The sequence below is a fragment of the Pristis pectinata genome, chromosome 2, assembly GCF_009764475.1.
Source record: "Pristis pectinata isolate sPriPec2 chromosome 2, sPriPec2.1.pri, whole genome shotgun sequence".
Lineage (NCBI taxonomy): Eukaryota > Metazoa > Chordata > Chondrichthyes > Rhinopristiformes > Pristidae > Pristis > Pristis pectinata.
In genome coordinates this window covers 141,720,239-141,741,235 of record NC_067406.1, presented here as the reverse complement: position 1 = coordinate 141,741,235, position 20,997 = coordinate 141,720,239, and the positions used below count along the sequence as shown (strand labels likewise).

General features: G+C 44.4%; 1 protein-coding gene across 1 annotated transcript in view; it reads right to left on the bottom strand.

The window, feature by feature from the left end:
* Window positions 1-20,305, bottom strand: part of LOC127567403 (protein TBATA-like) — a 31,172-nt gene extending 10,867 nt beyond the window's left edge. The window contains exons 1-6 of the mRNA XM_052010281.1: window positions 20,210-20,305; window positions 15,002-15,077; window positions 11,994-12,169; window positions 9,087-9,299; window positions 7,202-7,281; window positions 3,259-3,414 (exon numbers count right to left, since the gene is read on the bottom strand). Coding sequence (XP_051866241.1) covers window positions 3,259-3,414; window positions 7,202-7,281; window positions 9,087-9,299; window positions 11,994-12,169; window positions 15,002-15,051 — 675 coding nt within the window. The 5' untranslated portion in view covers window positions 15,052-15,077; window positions 20,210-20,305. The remainder of the gene's footprint in view (window positions 1-3,258; window positions 3,415-7,201; window positions 7,282-9,086; window positions 9,300-11,993; window positions 12,170-15,001; window positions 15,078-20,209) is intronic.
* Between the last annotated feature and the right edge of the window lie 692 nt (window positions 20,306-20,997).

The following is a 20,997-nucleotide window of genomic DNA, read 5'->3' as shown; positions in this document are numbered from 1 at the left end:
AACAGGCCCTTCGGCCCAACTCTCCCATGACAACCAAGGTGCCCATCTATAAGCTAGTCCCATTTGCCTGCGTTTGGCCCATATCCCTGTAAACAGAACCTGCCTCAACTACTTTCCCTGGCAGCTCCTTCCATATACGCACCACCCTCTTGTGTGAGGAAGTTGCCCCTCAGGTCCCTTTTAAACCTTCCCCTTCTCATCTTAAACCTCTGCCCTCTCCTTTTGGTTCCCTTTCCCTGGGAAAAAGACTGAGTGAATTCACCCTATATGTGCCCCTTATTCACTTCTATGAGGTCACCCCTCAGTCTCCAACCCTCCGAGGAATAAAGTCCTAGCCTGCCCAACATCTCCCTGTAACTCAGGACCTAGAGTCCTGGGATCATCCTCGTAAATTTTCTTTGCACTCTCTCCAGCTTAATGATGTCCTTCCTATAACAGGGCAACCAAAACTGTACACAACTGCCCAAAGCTGTACACTTTCGAAGCAATACCTAGTTATATCCTCTCCCATTACACTGGAGGTTAATGGAATCCCTCAGAGTTCAATTCAGAACTACTCATTGTTTCTAAAGCAATCTAAAAAATTGTTTGACAGAGACAAGGCTGCCTTGGCCATTGAAGTCAAAGTTGAGTTTATTGTCATATGCACGTCCATGTATGCACAGGTGCAATGAAAAGCTACTTGCAGCAGCATCACAGCCACAGAGCATCATATAGGCAGCATTCACAAGAAAAATAATTTTTACAAGAAAGAATACAATTAGAACAGGAAAAAAAACAAAGTCCATTTTAGTGCAAAGTGGTCAGAGTGTTGCTAAATTGTACTGATTAGGATTTTGCTGGTTGGTTAAAGAACCAAATAGTTGAAGGGAAGTAGCTGTTCTTGAACCTGGTGGTGTGGGTCTTCAGGATTCTGTACCTATGTTTTACTGCCAATGGAGATTGGGGATCCTGTTTTCCCTATATGGATAAGGTACTCACCCAAGATAATAGATCATTTGATAGGTGCCTGTGGTAAGTAGCGCATTACACTGTGCACGTGTAGGTTAATCACCTGAAGGCCCTCTGTGATCACAACCACTTGCGTTTATCTTCACGTCGTTACATCTTCTTGACAGAGAGAACAGCTACTTCCCTTCAACCATTTAGTTCTTGAACCAACTGGCAAAGCCCGAACCACCCATGACAGTTTAGCAACATTACGTCCACTCTGTACTAAAATGGACCTTTTTTTTTGTTCTAATTGTATTTTTTCTCTTGTAAAAGTTGGGTATAATTCAGGTTTATGTTTCTCTTGTGAATGCTGCTTATCTGATGCTCTGTGCCTGTGATGCTGCTGCAGATAAGTTTTTCATTGCACCTGTGCACACATGGACTTATGCAGATGACAACAAACTAGATTTTGGCATCACAATCAAACGACAGTATATCTAAAAGGTGCAGCATTCCCTCAGTACTCTGCTGGGGATGTCAGCTTGAACCTCTGGATTTTTGAACCCACGACATTGTGACCTCAAATCCCTTAGACTGAGCTATTACAATATTATAGAGCTGTAACAACTCATGCCAAATAAGTAGGGATTTATTCTTGTTCAGGTCCCTGGTCAAGACCCCACTCGGAGTATTGTGCTCAGTTCTGGTCGCCTCACTACAGGAAAGATGTGGAAGCCATAGGGAGGGTGCAGAAGAGATTTAAAAGGATGCTGCCTGGAATGCAGAGCATGCCTTATGAAAGCAGGTTGAGGGAACTCTGCCTTTTCTCCATGGAGAGACGGAGGATGAGGGGGGACCTGATTGAGGTGTACAAGATGATGAGAGGTATTGATAGGGTAGACAATCAGAGGCTTTTCCCCAGGGCTGACATGGTGGCCACAAGAGGACATAGGTTTAAGGTGCTGGGGAGTAGGTATAGAGGAGCTGTCAGGGGTAAGTTTTTTTACTCAGAGAGTGGTGAGTGCGTGGAATGGGCTGCCGGCAACGGTGGTGGAGGCGGATACGATAGGGTCTTTCAAGAGACTGTTAGATAGGTACATGGAACTGAGTAAAATAGAGGGCTATGGGTAAACCTAGTAATTTCTAGGGTAGGGACATGTTCGGCACAGCTTTGTGGGCCGAAGGGCCTGAATTGTGTTGTAATTGTTCTATGTTCTATGTTCTATTTACATAAAGCTGAAATTGCCGGCAAGGACAGTACTGATTGTCCATCCCCAACTTGTCTTTGAGACGCCTTCACAAATGGCTGCAGCCTGTGTGGTGAAGGTACAGAGCAATTGGGTAGGGAATTAGAGTCACAGAGTTATACTGCACAGAAACAAGCCCTTCAGTCCAACTGGTCCATGCCGACCAAGGTGCCCCATCCAAGCTAGTCCCATTTGCCAGCGTTTGGCTCATAACCATGTAAACCTTTCCTATCCATGTACCTGCCCAAATGTCTTTTAAAAAGTTGTTATTGTACCTGCCTCAACCACTTCCTCTGGCAGCTCGTTCCACATATGTACCACCCTTTGTGTGATAAAGTTGCCCCTCAAGTTCCTATTAAATCTTTCCCCTCTCACCTCAAACCTGTGCCCTCTGGTTCTTGATTCCCCAACTCTGGGAAAAAGACCAAGTGCATTCACCCTGTCTATGCCCCTCATGATTTTATACACCTTTAAGGGATCATCTCTCAGTCTCCTGCGCTCCAAGGAAATATCCTAGCCTGTCCAACCTCTCCCTATAACTCAGGCCCTCAAGTCCTGGCAATATCCTTGTAAATCCTTTCTGCACTCTTTCCAGTTTAATAACATCTTTCCTATAGCAGGGCGACCAAAGCTGAACACAATACTCTAAGTGCGGCCTCACCAGCGTCCTGTACAACCGCACCATGACTTCCCATTTTTTATACTCAATGCCCTGACGTACAAAGGCCAGCGAGCCAAAAGTCTTCTTCACCACCCTGTCTACCTGTGACTCCACTTTCAGTGGACCAAGTACTTGTACTCCGAGGTCCCTCTGTTCTACAACACTCCCCAGGGCCCTGCCGTTCACTGTGAAAGCCATACCAGGATTTGACTTTCCAAGATGCAACACCTTGCACTCATCCAAATTCCAGGATTTAGATCCGGTGATGAAGGAAAATGACACATGTCCAGGGCAGGATGGTGAGTGGTTTGCAGGTGGTACCTGCTATCCTACTTCTAACAAGTGGAGGGAATGGGTTTGGGAGATGTCAACAAGTCCGGACCAATAAACCACACAACACATCCTGGGAATACTCACAAGGATTTCACGTTCTGCCACTGAGAGCACCAGTCTTGCACATTCGCCAGTTCCAGCACGCGAGTTTGGTCTGGAGGAGCTCCGTGATACTGGTCGTGATGGTGAAGAACAAAGATTCCCCCTCTCACCAGAGTATGGGCTGGTCCATTTCTCTTCCTATTTTAAAAATAATTACATTTTAGCCTGGTTCAAAAACGTAACAGATAGTGAATGACCTATACAACCATCCAACAAGACGAGGCTAAATGTTGAAAAATCTACTTTAGCCCAGAACAAGAATTTGACACACACCCAGTTGATTGCCCTCCCCTACCAAGGAACCCTTGATTACAAGCTGAGAACAGGAAGGTGTGATCAGTATCACTGAGATCATAGTTGACGTGATACGATTCCCACCTGTTCTCTATACCCCTTAGTAGCTTTGGTCAAGAAAAACCTTATTGATCATGGACTTAAAGTTATCAATTGACCCAACATCAATTGCCACTTGCAGGAGAATGTTCAGAACTCCTCACACCTCTGCATGTTAAAATGTTTCCTGACCACTCTTGAAAGTCCTGGTATTTTTTTCACCATGTCCTCTAACCCCAAATTCCTCAACCCTGCAGAACGGTTCTTTCTATCCATAGAACACAGAACAATTACAGCACAATTCAGGCCCTTTGGCCCACCAAGCTGTGCCAAACATGTCCCTACCCTATCCATCTTACCAAACTTCAACCATTTTACACCTTATAGTTCTAAATTCTCAGGAAAACCATGCATTGCTTGACATCCCTAGCCAATGAAAATAGGTTGAACATTAATATTCAATTGACTCTCTAATGGGCAATAAAATTCCAATTTTCCATGTACCCTGCGTGAAAAATGGGTATCCTGATTTCACTGAACTAATTGGCTTTAATTTTAAGATGACATTCCCTTGTTCTCGGTCCACCCCCACGGAGGAAATAGGTTATACGTGGTGGCTGCATATCATTTCACACTCCTCAAGTGGAGCCTCCCTCAGCTTTCTAATCTCAAGTGAATAAAAACCCAAGTTTGTGCAACCTGACCAAAGAGCAACAAACTGCAGACACTACAAACTAAAAAGGAAGAACAGAAGGAGCGAGAAATACTCAGCAGCTTAAGAAAGAAATAGAGTTAATATTTCAGGTCTTCTGTTAGTACTACGGTTCTGACTGAACAATTTTCTGTTACGCAACATCATAATTAACCCTTCAGGCCCCAATCGTTACTGGGATGCTGAATTGGCTTCCAATCCCTATAAAGTGATATTTTTATTTGTCTTTCATTGCATTCAATATTTTCATCTCCAAGTTTTGGCATGGGATACATTATTAAAGGAATGGCAAGAATGGCCATCAGGGCATTTGAGTCTTAAGATTTTCAAACAATGCTGCCATGGTTGGAGAGCGGTAACCCACTAGTCACCACCTGCCACCCCAAGAAATTCCCATTTATTCCCAGTCTTTGGTTTTTATCTGTGAACCGATTCTCAATCCATGCCAGTACGTCATCCCCAACTACACATGCTGCAGCCCCATTGATGAAGCTCCTGTGCAGGACTTTATCAAAAATCTGGTTCCTCCTTTATCTATTCTAGTGCTCACGTCCTCAATGAATTCCAGCAAATTAGTCAAATGTGATTTCCTTACATAAACCATGCCAATTCTACTCAATCATGTTCATTCTTTCTAAATGTTCTATTATTACATTCTTCATTGTGGAATCTTGTTAAATATTAAGCTAGAAATCAGTGCTCAACCTATAAAACAATATCCAACCCATGTATGGAGGGAAACATTGTGTTCATTAAAGTGAGGGACATCAGTGGGTGTGGATTGAACTCCCACCACAGACCCTCTGGTTGCCGACTCCACTTGAACAAAGCCTAGAGGTTTCATCACATGACCTCTGCCTTCCCATTGCTCTCCACCAAACACGTCCATCCTCATGATGCCCCGCCTCCCCAAGATCATTCAGAAAGCAAACATACTCTTCATTATCCAACCGAATGGCTTTCACCTTCAGGCTAATACCCTTCTTCTCGTCTCCAAAATTATTACTTATGTTTTACAAATGCAAGGATGTTTTTGTTAAAACAACTTTTTTAATTTCTTGATTTTTGCTCACAACACTTCCTTTGGACCAACCTTGGACAAGCCTAGAGTGTTGACAACACCTACTTGCACCCATTGGGTGAAATTCCTCCTCCAGTTATCCTTACCAAATAGCTGGCAGGATGAATCTAGATTATATTTGTACAAATTCTTTGTTGATAACATTTTCTAAAGGCATTTACTCACTATCCACCTCTGCATTCACATATCCCGGGATGATGCAGCAGTCTCTCTCTTTCGGAATAGCCCATGTTGCATTTCCAATCATTCTTATTTTGAATCTTAGTTCTTAGAGCACTACAGCACAGAAAAACACCATTCAGCCCATCTAGTCTATGCCAACCTGATCTTCTGCCTCATACCATCTACCACAACCCCCTCCCATCCACGTAACTAGCCAGACCTCTCTTAAATGTTACAAGTGAACCCGCAGTTACGAGTCAGGATGCTATTTGGTGAATGTCCCTTTAAGGCACCTGGACAGTAGGGTAGTTGTGTGTGTGTGTGTGTGTGTGTGTGTGTGTGTGTGTGTGTGTGTGTGTGTGTGTGTGTGTGTGTGTGTGTGGTGTCATCAAGACAGCAAGATAACAACATGTTGCCTGTTTTGCTCAGTGGATCGAAGAGAGAGGGGGGAGGGAGAGAGCGGGGAGGGAGAGGGCGGGGAGGGAGAGAAACTGCTGGTCTCTGTATCAATGGATGAAGAACAATAGCTGTGTCTGTTACGACAATCCATGCATAGATTTTTGGAGCAATCAAGTGGAGTCCACTTTGTCGTTAACCTGTAGTGGGAAACAGGTATTTCTGTGGGTGGCCACATATCGAATGCCTTTGGGGTGGCAGATACTTTGGAACAAAGCAATGGAGATCATCAGTGATTAAGGTGCCGTATGGGTTCCATCGTGAACATGTGGATTTTGTAATGTCTCTCTACATTCTCTCTACATTTTCTCTTCAGTCAACGGTGGTTTTGCAAAAGCCTTTGTTCATGTTTCACCTGATGACTTGCTGAACTGAACTTTGAGAATTATTCCTGGACTTGGAATTTGGGAATTTGCCTCACACACACTTGGAGTTTTGGGGATTATGTTTGATATCTAACATTTTTGCTTTTCTTATCATTACAAGTAGTTATTAATAAAATAGTTTTTAACACTTGTACATGGCTCGGTGCGTTTCTATTGTTGCTGGTACGTAACACCGCATCCACCAATTCTGCTGGCAGCTCGTTCCACACTCACACCACCCTCTGAGTGAAGAAGTTCCCCTCAGATTCCCCTTAAATATTTCACCCTAAACCCATGTCCTCTAATTCTAGTCTCACCCAACCCAAGGGGAAAAAGCCTGCATGCATTTGCCCTATCTATACCCATCATAATTTAGTATACCTCCATAAGATCTCCCCTCACTCTCCTGCGCTCCAGGGAATAAAGTCCTAACCTATTCAACCTTTCCCTACAACTCCGGTTGCATATATTCAACATGCATACATTTTCTTTATGCCTCTAGAATTCATTCAACTGCATGCAAATCCACCAAGGAACTCAATAAATGGTACAAGCACATTTGAGAATATCATGGAATATCAAATCTTTTCCAAGAATCTCCTATTTCTACAATACCTTTCCTTATATCCTAATCCACTTTAAAACCAATAAGGTATTTTTTGAAGCATAGTCAGAGTGGCAACCCAAGACACCCATGTTTAGCATATACTTAGGACAGACAAACATCAGGATTGGAGGCAGATTTTAAGAAGGCTAAGTTTCTTTTACAGGTTGGTGTTCTACAAACTAATGTTAGGCAAGAGCTGTGCAAATCACCTCTTTTGCTTCTCTTCCTGGTTCAAAGAATTCCACTCTGGCTGTTAGGTCCTTCAGTGCTTCCCGCCAAGCCTGAGAGTCTGAACAAATAAGTAAAGACAGTCACATAAACAGAAAGAACTTTAAGAAATTCCTCCACACTCAAAGTAACTGACTGGTGCAAAACAAATCTGGCACCTGGTGCAAAATTCATGGCAGCATTGGAACCATCGAAAGGAATGTTGTCCAGAAATAAAATACTGCAGATGCTGCATATCCAGCTCACAAACAGAAGATACTGGGAACATTCAGCTGGTTAGACAGAATGCATTTTAAGTCCATGACCTTTCATCAGAATGGTTCTGAAATTTTATCAGCTGCTCAGTTAGTTGATCAATCATCCATTCTGGAATTATTTTCCAAACCCGTGCTGCCTTACAATTTTTAAATTATGCTTAAAGCATTCTTTTTCAGCTCTGTAAATTGGGCTCTCAACACTACCTGCTTGATGATTGCTTCCACAAATTCCAAATCTCTTATCTTTCTAAAATAATTTTCCCCCCACAAAATTACATGGAATTTTTCAGCAAATCGACAGAATGTTTGGCCCAACTGGCTCAGAGCCAGTGGTTCTGACTCCTCACAACCATCCCTCTTCACCTTACCCAATCAGCATATCCTTCAGTTCCCCTCTCTCTCTCTCTCCCCTCCCTCCCTCATGTTTATCCAACTTTGCTCAATTGTATCAGTATTATTCACCTCCACCTTTCCCTGAGGGTGCAAGCTCCCCCGTTCTCCCTGCGCAAAGAGTTCTTCCAAACTGGATTTATTGGTTACCCATGACTGGTAGTGGACTTCCCCCACAACTGAGAACATGTGATCCACGTCCATCCGATCATTATTTTAAAGCCCTGTCTCAGATAACCTCTCAGTTTTCTCCTTTTGAGGAAAAATGCAGCACAAGAAAAATAAAAGATCTTTCAGTTTCCCACTGGACCCGGGTCAGTGGAAGACACAAGGTGTTCCAAATTAACTCAACAAGTCTTCAAAGCCCAGCTGGTGGGGTGGAGGGATACAGTGAAACACCTTAATCTACTGGTATGAAGCGGTAGGTACATTGAGGGGAGTAACAGTAACTGGGGAATATTCCACACAGCTGCTTTGACCCAAATGACTTCTTTCTGTGACAGGAGAAGGCCATTCAAAAGGATGACAGCATCCATAACAATGGCTGCACATCTTGGTTCCATATACTTTAACACCCTTGTCTCGTGAAACCCGTGATGTTCAGCTTATTAATGGAGCTAGCATTTCTCATTTTTTGTGGGAAAAAAAAGAGTTCCAGATGTCTACCATCCTGGATATATAGTGTTGACTAACATTTATTCTTTACTTCTACCTTAGTATACAAGTAAAAGGCTTTATGCTCATTGTTACTTTTCATAATTTTTTTAATGACACAGAAGGCCATTCAGCCCATCAAGTGTATACTGGCAATCCCATCAATCCATTACCCAACTTTGTTCTCAGTCGCCCATTCTCTCTCACATGCCCATCAACTCCTCCCTGGTTCTTCTACCAACTACCCTCAGCAGGGTCGATTCTTGCAGCAGCGTCTTTAGGGTGTGGATAGAACCCAGAGTAGCCGGGGGAAACCCAATACACTCACAGGGTGAGCGTGCAAACTCCGCATGGACAGCACAGGAGGTTGGGATTGAACGTGGGTCACTGGGCCTGCGAGACAGCAGCACTACCCGCTGTGCCACTATGCTGCCTGATTCATTCTGGGCTCTATGACAATGAAGAGACTGCTCATCCCTTCCAGCTCCTTCCTCTGTCGTTAAACTATAAACGTCCCCACCACACCTTGGGACCCATTAGTACCTTGGGACCCATGAATACTCACATAATAATCCCAGGTCGGGCTGTGCTTCTTCTTTACATGGGGACAGTGGCAATCCCGTGATGAGATGAGCTGGAGATGGAGGCATAATGGGAATATTGGCAGTGATTGGCCGCTTCGGTTTGAAGGGCTCTTGCTTAGGTGTTGTTGATCTGACTGGTACTTTGTGACAGACCCCATCGTCATCCACCTTACATACCAGTGCGTTGTTCAGACCTGCAATACAGTCATAGTCAGAGTTGTATAGCAGGGAAACAGGCCCTTCGGCCCAACTCATCCATGCCGACCATGGCGCCCACCAAATTAGTCCCATTTGCCCGCATTTGGCCAAAGCATTCCTATGCATGTACTTATCCAAATATCTTTTGAATGTTGTTGTATCTGCCTCAATCACCTCCTCTGGCAGTTCGTTCCATACACTAAACACCCTGTGTGTGAAGAAGTTGCCCCTCAGGTCCCTTCTAAATCTTCCATCTTAAACCTACGTCCTCTAGTTTTTAGTTCCTCTTCCCTGGGAAAAAGACTGTGTGCGTTCACCCTATCTATGCTCCTCATGGTTCTGTACACCTCTATAGCGTCACCCCGCAAACTCCTATGCAATAGAGGTGTCTGAACAGACGTTTCAGCTGATGGAGTTTCACTGACGAATCTCCTACGATGCTGAGGCGAGAGTGTGTCGTCCTGGTGGTCGGGTGACACAGGCAAACATGCAAAAACTGAAGATCAAAGAGACACCATTTAGTCTGTTAATTCTGGCCGAATATGACCAACTATTTTTATATTAACTTGCATTGAATTATACCACGGATTATTCACACAGCTGGTTTCTTCATGTGGTTATGCTCCTCACGGGCCTCTTCCCAGACTGTTTTGTCTCAATAACAGCTTGATTCTTTTCACATTTGTGTATTTAATTGGTTTATAATTGTCACATGTACTGAGATACAACGAAAGGCTTTTGTTTGCATGTCATTCATACAGATCCAGCTTCTCACATCTTGTTCAAACCACCGCTCACCTCATTCCCACTTCCCCTCCTCCCCCATCTACCTACCTTCCCCCCTCACCTGGACTCACCTGTCACCCATCAGCTCGTGCTCCTCCCCCTCCCCCCCACCCTTTTATTCTGGCTTCTGCCCTCTTCCTTTCCAGTCCTGATGAAGGGTCTCGGCCCGAAACGTCGACTGTTTATTTCCCTCCATAGATGCTGCCTGACCTGCTGAGTTCCTCCAGCACTTTGTGTGTGTTGCTCCCCTCAAATCCATTTTTACTCTTCATCTCAACCACATCCTGAGAAGACTACTTCCACATTCTCACCCGTCTCTGGATAAAGAATGGTTTTCCTAAATTCTTCATTGGAATTACAGGAAGATACCTCAATGTCATGAGCTTGTGAAAACTTCTCCATTGTTACCCTATCAACTCCTTTCAAAATGTCACTATTTTCTGGTTGTCCTCTCCTTTGATCTAGCCTGAAGTAGTTTTATTGAATACTTTCAGACACCATCGGGTACTACTTATAGTTATCTACTAACGTTATCGGCAAGCAGGGAGCATAAATGGTAGATGACTCCCTCTGGAGACGAGCAGGAGTGGGAGGACTCAGTGGAGATAATTAACAGGCAGCAAAGTTAGACATTTAACACCAACATTCAGGTTTTCAAATGGTGGAATTACAGAATCACGTGTCACCAGAGGCTACTCAGCTTCCTTTGCCTACGTCAATTCTTTGCAAGAGCTCTTCAATTAGTGCTCCTTCTCTGGATTTTTTCCTCCCCTTCAAAATATTTTTTAACCAATTCTCCTTTGAAAGTTGCTCTCCAATCTACTTGCACCACCCTTTCAGGCAGTGCATTGCAGCTCACAGTAAATTGCTGTGTGAAAAGCAGCTTTCCCTATCTGCCAATGACCATAAATCAATGTTTACTGAACCTTTCCACTGCCATCTGGAGTCAGAGTTGTACAGTACAGAAAATGGGCCCTTCAGCCCATCACGTCTATGCTGACCTTTTTGCCCATGTACACCAATCACATTTGCCTGCATTAGGATTATATCCTTCCAGGCCCTGCCTATTTAAATATTTGTCTAAATGCCTCTTGAACAAAGTGATTGTATCTGATTCCACCAGTACATTCTAGATATCAACCACACTCTGTTCAAAAAAAAACTTTCCCCTCAGATCCCCTTTAAAACTCCTTCCTCTCAACCTATGCCCCCTCCAGTTTTTGATACCACTACCAGGGGAAGATAGGTTTTGACTATCTACGCCTCTCAATCTTATACACCGCTATCAGGTCACCCCTCAGCCTCCTCTGCTCTGGGGAAAACAAGCCCAACCTATCCAATCTCTCTCATAACTAAAGTCCTCCATCCAGGTGAATCTCCTCTGCGCTCCCTCCACATCCTTCCTGAAGTGTGGTGAACAGAACTGCTCACAGTACTCCAAGTATGGATTAACCAGTGACTTGAGAAGCTGCAGTGTATCTGTGTTATTCACCTCCACCTTTCCCTGAGGGAGCAAACTCCCCCATTCTCCCTGCGCAAAGAGAAGTTCTTCCAAATTGGATTTATTGGTTACCCATGACTGGTAGTGGACTTCCCCCACAACTGAGAACATGTGATCCATGTCCATCCTATCATTATTTTAAAGCCCTGTCTCAGGTAACCTCTCAGTTTTCTCCTTTTGAGGAAAAATGCAGCACAAGAAAAATAAAAGATCTTTCAGTTTCCCACTGGACCTGGGTCAGTGGAAAACACAAGGTGTTCCAAATTAACTCAACACATCTTCAAAGAAGCTGCATCCCAACTCAAGAGTTCTTCTTTATCCAGTATCCCCAAAATTGTGTTTTTTAAAACTCACTGATGGCCCTGAAGGGTTTGAATTATTAGTGTGTAGCAGCACGAGTTACCTTTGATGTGATAGACCCTCTTGGGATGAGGATTATTACGGGTGTAGAATGAAGTGTCTACAGCGTACTTGCAGGTGTTGGACGTTGCAGGTCTCTTGTTGCCGAGCGATGGTAAAGGTAGCCCATTCCTGCTTCGTGGCAACAGTGGTTCATTTCGAAACTCATTTTCAAAATTACTGCAAGATAAACTTTATCGTTAGCCACTACTGACGGCAAGCTAGCATTTAAAAATGCCTGAAACATTCAACAGGTCAGGAGCGGGAAACGTTGTTCATCTGAACACCGTCAGACTTTGGGGACACAAGGGAGGCTGTAAAACGTTGGAAATCTGGAGCAACGCACACAAAATGCTGGAGGAACTCAGCAGGTCAGGCAGCATCTATGGAGGGAAATAAACAGTCGACGTTTCGGGCTGAGACCCTTCATCAGGACTGTCAAACATTGTTTTGCTGCAATTGGTAATTAGTAATTGGTTTATTATTGTCACATGTACCGAGGTACAGTGAAAAAATTCATTTTGCATGCCATCCATACAGATTATTTTACCACATCGAGGTAGTACAACGGAAAAGCAATAACAGAATGCAGAATATAGTGTTACAGAGAAAGTGCAGTGCAGGCAGACAATAAGGTGCAAGGCCATGACAAGGTAGATTGTGAGGTCAAGAGTCCACCTTATTGTACAAGAGGTCCATTCAATAGTCTTATAACAGTGGGATAGAAGCTGTCCTTGAGCAGTGTCAAATTTTACAACTACACTCCCTTTAAAAGACCATATGCATTTTCAACAGAAAGTCTGTTGGGACATCTTTTTACAGAGCATCATCTTTCAATGTAGAACATAGAACAGGAGGGGAACAGACCTCATCTTAGAGTAGACAACCTTTAAGATGCCCATCTCTCTGAGCAAATTTAAGTAGGAGAGGCTGAGGTACAAGGAGGTAACTCCAAAGCTGAGGAAAGACACCAATGATAGAGCGATGGAGATCAAGGACGGTCAGGGATCACAGCCTAAGGTGATCTCTAAAGTCAAAAGAAGAATTATAGCAGGGAATTGTAAACCAGCTCATTTACATCAGTAGTAATGATATGCATGCAACCATTGCAACAGGTTGCAAACATTCATCTAGATCAAGTGGAATATGTTCATGTTATTATGATTGCCAAGGTGATGTCTAGAGTTTCACAGATGAATCTGTTTACACGGATTCTTTGAGGGGGTAAATTAAATTAGTGACTGATTAACGTGGATCTTCTCTGAAGTTGTGAGAAGCCCAGAAATATGGAATAGGAGGCACAAGGCCTGTGACCAAGGAAGGAAATGTAAGGTAACAGGTTGAAGAATAAGAGGGAACAAAAGAAAAGTTGTACAAGTCGTTGTTGAGGCTGCACCTGAAGCACTGTGGACAGCTTTGGTCACCCTGTTAGAGGAAAGATGTGGTTAAACTGGAAAGAGTGCAGAGAAGATTTATGAGGATGTTGCCAGGACTCGAGAGCCTGAGTTATAGGGAGACGTTGGCCAGGCTGGGTCTTTATTCCTTGGAACATAGGAGAATGAGCAGCAAACTTATAGAAATGTTTAAAATTATGAAAGGCGTAGATAAGGTGGACGGTAACAGTCTTTTCCACAGGGTGCGGGAGTCCAAAAATATGGGGCATAGGTTTAGAGTGAGAGGGGAAAGATCTAAAAGGGACCTGAGGGGCAACTTTTTCACGCAGAGGGTGGTGAGTGTATGGAACGAGCTGCCAGAGGAAGTGGGTGAGGCAGGTACAACGGTATCATTTAAGAAGCACTTGGATAGGTACATGGAGGGGCGGGACTCGGAGGGATATGGGCCAAACGCAGAAAATTGGGACTAGCTGGGTGGGCACCGTGGTCGGCATGGACTGGTTGGGCCGAAGGGCCTGTATCCGAGCTGTGTTGCTCTGTGATTCTATCATTGGTGACTGGGAACTCGCTACGTGAAAGCGCAGTGGAGGAAGAAACACTGATAGCGTTTAGAATGGGAGAGCCCCTCGTGTACCACAAGCTACAGGGCTATGGACAGCAAAGTAGAACCACAGTCAATGCTGCTGCCCTGCAGCTTCAATGACTAGGTTCAATCCTGACCTCCAGCGCCGACTGGGAGGCGTTTACACGTTCTCCCTATGAACACATGGGTTTCCCCAGGTGCTCAGGCTTCCTCTCACATCCCAAGGACCTGCAGGTCAGCAGGTTAATTATCCGCTGTAAATTATCCCTAGTGTGTGGATGAGTGGTAAAGCCTAGGAGGAGTTGATGGGAATGTGGGGAGAATACACTGGGATAAGTAAAGGATTAGTGTAAATGTGTGGTTATCAGTCTACATGGACTCGGTGGGTTGAAGGATCTGCTTCCATGTCCTCACAGAGACGAGCGTAGAATACTTCTACAGGATAGATGTGGAAAAAATATTTCATAGGCAAGACCAAAACTAGGGGCCATTATCACACAAAAGTCACTAATTAATCCAACTGTTCCATTTCTTAAGCCAGAGAGCAATTGAGGTGCAGGCACGGTAGTGTAGCGGTTAGCGTAACGCTATTACAGCGCCAGAGACCAGGGTTCAATTCCGGCCGCTGTCTGTAAGGAGTTTGTACGTTCTCCCCGTGTCTGCATGGGTTTCCTCCGGGTGCTCCGGTTTCCTCCCACATTCCAAAAGACGTACGGGTTAGGAAGTTGCGGGCATGCTATGTTGGCGCCGGAAGCGTGGCGACACTTGCGGGCTGCCCCCAGAACACTCTATGCAAAAGATACATTTCACTGTGTGTTTCGATGTACATGTGACTGATAAAGAAATCTTATCTTAAAGGGAAACTGAACCAACACAGGACAAAGAAGGGGAAAAAAGCATAAGGTGGAGAGGGAGGAGCCTTGCATGGAACACGAACACATGGAAAAGTTGGCCCTAACCCAGTGTTCTATATTCAATGACATTCTTCATATATGTATTTATAAAAAAAAGAGTGGATGGAAAATTCAGACTTACTTCATTCTGAAATTGGTAGGTCCCACTTGAAAATTCATTGTCGGCGTCATTACAGCCTCAGACACGATTCACACCACTGCAGAGGAGTAAGAGGAAACAAGAAGTGAACCCACAGCTAAAAGACAATACAGAAGCTTGCTGTGTGCTTACCATGGCAACACTTGGTGTTAATGTATAAACTCTAGAGTTTATACTGTAATGCACGGTCTACACCCATCATTCTTCAGGTTTGTCTCTTTCCAACCTTTTTGCTAAAATAAGGACATGGTAGAGCAATGGGAATGTTTGTGGATTAGGGCATTCCCATAGCCTGGAAGCCTCTTCCAAACAGTTAGATACTAACAGGTGCATTGTGCCAGAAGGCAGGGTTGTGGTGTCTTTATTTACTGATCTCCAGATTCAGTGTGGTGGTCATCTCCACTTCCTTCCAACGGCGTGAGCTGTAGGTGACGTACACAAACCACCTCATGCTTCAGAGTGATACCAAGAGAAAAGCCAGGGAAAGAGCTGATCCCCGTAGGGACCAAAGGGGTAATCCACACGTGGAGACAGACGAAATGGGTGAGGTCCTAAGGGAATACTTCTCATCTGCATTAATCAAGGAGAAGGACATGGAAGGTAGAGATTTCAGGGAGGGACACATGGATAATTTGGAGCAGATCAGTATTGAGGTGTTAGATGTAATTGGACATACAAGGGTTGATAAATCCCCAGGGCCAGATGAGATCTACCCCAGGTTGCTATGGGAAGCAAGAGAAGAGACAGCTGTGGCCCTAACAGAGGTTTTAGCATCTTCATTAGCCACACACGAGGTTCCAAGAGGATAGAAAAGGTTGTTCCTTTAATTAAGAACAGCAGGGATAAGACAGGTAACTACAGGCCGGTGAACCTTATGTCTGTGGCAGAGAAATTATTGGAGAAAATCCTAGTATTTATGTACATTTGGAAAGGCAGAGGCTGATCACGGGTAGTCAGTGTGGCTTTGTGGAGTGGAAATCATGTCTCCCCAATTTAACTGAGTTTTTTTAAGGAGATAATGAAGAAGATTGATGAAAGCAGGGCAGTGGAGATTATCTACTTGAACTTTAGACAGGCATTTCACAAGGTCCCACATAGTAGGCTGGTCCAGAAATTTAAGGTGCATGGGATCCAAGGCAAGCTGGCTAAGTCTTGATGCAGGGTCTTGGCCTGAATCGTCGACCATCTCTTTCCCCCCACAGATGCTGCCTGACCCACTGAGTTCCTCCAGCAGTTTGTTTTTCCAGCATCTGCAGCCTCCCTTGTGGATCCAAAATTGGCTTGGTGATAGGCAGCGGGGAGTAGTGGTGGAAGGATGCTTTCCTGATTGGAAGTCTGTGACCAGGAGGTTAACTGCTCAGGTTTGTGCCAAGACCCTTGTTATTCGTGTTGTATATTAATGACTTGGACATGAATGCAGGAGGAATGAGCAGTAAATCTGCAGTTGACATGAAGATTGGTGGTGTTGTGGAGAGTAAGGAAGATTATCAAAGCTACAGCAGGATATAGATCAGATGGAAAGTTGGGCAAAGTATTGGCAGCTGGAACTTAATCGTAACAAGTGCAAAGTGATGACTTTTGGGAAGTCAAATGGTGGGGTACTAAGGTTGCAGAACAGAGTCACCTTGGGGTCCGAGTCCATAGATACCTGAAAGTGGTGAAACAGGTAGATGTGGCATGCTTGCCATCACCGGGCAGGGTGCATAGAGTATAAAAATTGGAGCATTATGCCACAGCTTTACAAGACAATGGTTTGACTGCACTAGAAGTATTGTGTGTTGTTCTTGTTGCCACACTATAGGAAGGATGTGGTTGCACTGAAGAGAGTGCAGAGGAGATTCACCAGGATGTTGCCTGGATTGGAGGACTTTAGTTATGGGCAGATATTGAAATAGGCTGGGCTTGTTTTCCCTGGAGCAAAGGAAGCCGAGGGTGACCTAATATAGAGGCAATTATAGAACATAGAACACTACAGCACAGTACAGGCCCTTCGGCCCACAATGTTGTGCTGACATTTTATCCTGCTCTAAGATTTATCTAACCCTTCCCTCCCATATAGCCCCCTATTTTGCTATCATTCATGTGTCTAAGAGTTAATAAAGGGTAGTCAGAATCTTTTTCCCATGGCAGGGGAATCAAAAATACGAGGACATAGGTTTACAATGAGAGTTTTAAAGGGGATTTGAGGGAAAAGTGTTTTTTTTAATAAAAACTGTGGTTAATATTTGGAACTCGCTGCCAGAGGAAGTGGTGGAGTCAGATATAATCACCACATTTAAGCAACATTCAAACTGGCATTTAAATATGAAAGGCATAGAAGCATACAGTTCTAATGTGGGATAATGGGATTAGTGTAGAGAGGCAACAAGAGAAAATTCAGCTATCAACCCCAGACATTGAATGGCATTACCACACACAGTAGCAGCAGTTTGTACCGTCTACAGGAGACACTGCATCAACTCACCAAGACTCCTCAGACAGCACCTTCCAAACCCACCACCTCTACCAGTTGGAAGGACAGGGCAGCAAGAGCACGGGGAACCCCACCCCCTGGGAGTTGCCCTCCAAGTGACACACCATCCTGACTTGGAAATATACTGTATAACCGTTCCCGAGTCAAAATCCTGGAACTCCCTCCCTGATATTGTGGGTAACCCACACCTCAGGGACTGCAGCAGTTCAAGAAAGCAGCTCACCACCACTTCTCAAGGGTATTTGGGGACGGGCAATTCAATGCTGGCTCAGCCTGTGAAGCCCACATCCCTTGAATCAATTAAAAAATGGGCAAAAAGGTCAGCATGGATGTGATGGGCTGAAGGGTCTGTTTCTATGCTGTACAACTCTATGACTTCTGCTACTTGTTTCCAAAGTATTCTTGTAGAGATAAAGCCAAGGTTAAAGATAAGACGGCGAGAAACTCCAGTACATGTTATCAAACTGTTTAGGTATCATCAAGGACGATACAAACTACAAAATCATTACGTTTGAGCATCAGCCAGATTTTCTACTGTTCACACTGCAACTCTTCTGCAAATTGTGTCCCATTAAACTCACTGTTACTTAACCAACAATTTCAGGGCTCTTACATTATAGTTGAAGGCTCCCAATACATAAGAGTTCAGCTCACAGAGACCCAAAACTTTTCCCATGGTAGGGATATCAAAAATAAGGGGGCATCAGTTTAAGGTGAGAGGAAGGAGTTTTAAAGGGGATCTGAGGGGACAGTTTTTTTTTTACACACACACACACACTCACACACTCACACACTCACACAGTGGTTGATATCTTGATATCTGGAACTCACTGCCAGAACACGTGATGGGATCAGATACAATCACTACATTGCAGAGACATTTAGACAGACACTCTGGATTCGAAGCTGAACCATGAACCTTCTGAAACAAAGGTACAATGTTTAAAGGTACTGGACTAACTTCCAGAACCTTAGAGTCATAGAACAATACAGTACGGATACAGGCCCTTTGGCCCAACCAGTCCACACCGAGATGGACTCTGACCTCATGATCTACATTGTTGTGACCTTGCACCTTATTGCACTGCACTTTCTCTGTAGCTGTGACACTTTACTCTGTACTGTTATTGTTTTTACCTGTACTACATCAATGCACTCTGTACTAACCCAATGTAACTGCACTGTGTAATGAATTGACCTGTACAAATGGTATGCAAGACAAGTTTTTCGCTGTACCTCGGTACAAATGACAATAATAAACCAATACCAATACCACGGTGCCCACCCAGCTAGTCCCAATTTCCTGCGTTTGGCCCATATCCCTCTAAGCCCCGTCCCTCCATGTACTTCTTAAATTATACTGTTGTACCTGCCTCACCCACTTCCTCTGGCAGCTCGTTCCATACACTCACCACCCTCTGCGTGATAAAGTTATCCCTCAGGTCCCTTTTAAATCTTTCTCCTCTCACCCTAAACCTATGCCCCCTAGTTTTGGACTCCCCTACCCTGGGGAAAAGACTGTTACCGTCCACCTTATCTATACCTCTCATAATTTTAAACACTTCTATAACCTTGAACAATTTGTCCATAGACTTGAGTGTGAATTTCACCACGGCAGCTGATAAATTTACACTTGTGCAATTAAATAAATCTGGAATAAAAAGCCAGCATCAGTAATGGTAAACATGAAATTACCAAACTGTTATAAAAACCCATTGGGATCACTGACTTCCTTCAGGGAACGGAAACCTTACCAGGTATACAGGCAACTCCAGACACAATAATTTGATTGACTCTCAGTTCTGGCATAGCTGCTGGCAAAATCCATATTTCGTGATTAGATAAGTTTTGCATTAGGAATGAAGGGAAACCATCAACCACTGAGGGCTGTCGACATTCAATACCTTGCCATCTCCAGAATCACACCACATGAAACATAACAACTCTTTTGACCGTAGCCTCAGAGCGACTGTGCTCCAGCCTCACTGTCAGGGTTTAGGATGTAATTGAAACTATCCGAAAGATTCTATGCCCACTTCCTGCCCTTTTGCACTGTTCCCAACCCTCCTCCTCTCCCGCTAGAACACAGCAGCAATGGGATGGAGGTCCACCTCACTTCTGAGAAGATTCCCAGATCTTGACCACGAATATAATATTTGAATACGGTGTTACCAATAAACCTAGTCATGTATTTTAAATGGCCTTCCAATAAAATAAGGAAAGAGTAGGATAATGTTCTTCAGCTGGCAAAAACATTGTTTCAAATGTTCGCCTGAAACAATCTCTCGCCATTCTGCAGACAACCTGTGTTTAATGTGCAGATTACAGGGGCTACCGACCCCCCCAAGGCACAAACTAGTTCAAGAAAGAGCGATTGTTACGAAATGAATGTTGTTTGGGGAGGAGGGAGGAGGGATGGAGGGGGGAGGGGAGGGGAGGGGAGAAACCCCCTTCATTACAAGTGTACGCGGCTCCTCACACCGGCGCGTTTCTAATCATCAGTGAAAAGTCCTCTGCACGATTTTCGAACCTAACCTTAGGAAGAAACCCCCATCTCTTTCACTCACACTTTTCCAACAGTAAACAAGAATATGGGTGAGAAGACACAATGTGATTCAACTGTACAACTTTGGCGCTAATTAATTACCTCCACGCACTTTATTACTGCCAACAAGTGACAGTGTTACTCACTGTTCATTTTCCAAAGCTGTTATTACCTCTGGTCTGATGGACCTGTGGTGCCTTCTCACGGTGTCCCTCTCACTTCCCGACTCCTTGTGCTTCCAGGGCTGTGTGAGGGGATGGTGTTGGTCGCCTTGCCTTATCAGCCCGTTAGGTACAACACGCACACCCAATCACAAACCTTTGTTCTCACTGAGACCACAACCCCTGCCCTGTCCCCGAGTCGGAGACAATACAAACTCCCGCCAAACCTGCGGAGTTCTGGAATGAAACCTCTGAACTACTGGCTCGGAATGAAGGGTTAAATTGGTGGAGGCTGAACCGTGCCCAGTAATTAACATCACTGCACTCCACGTCTCAGCGACCTCACAATGACACGGGCAATACCTCAAAGTAACAGGGAGCGGCCACAAACGTTCCTCTAACTAGAGCCCCACGTCGATCGTTCACGGGCAAACTTCACAAAGGATTGCAGCTACCTGACATGTGGAATCCCTGACGAATAGTCTTCGACCTTGGACAGGTACATGGATAGGATAGAGGGATATGAGTCAAACACGGGCAAATGGGACTAGCTTAGATGGACATCTTGGTCCACATGGAGGTTGGGCTGAAGAGCCTGTTTGCCTGCTGTATGACTATGACCTGAAAAGTTAACTCAGTTTCTCTCTCCTCAGATGCTGCCTGACCTGCTGAGTGTTTCCAGCATTTTCTGTTTTATTTCAGATTTGCAGCATCTGCAGGTTTTTAAAAAAAATTTTCATGTCCCACCTGAACTTTCCCCTGCACCTAGCTGAGCTTCTGTGGATCACGAACCTCACAA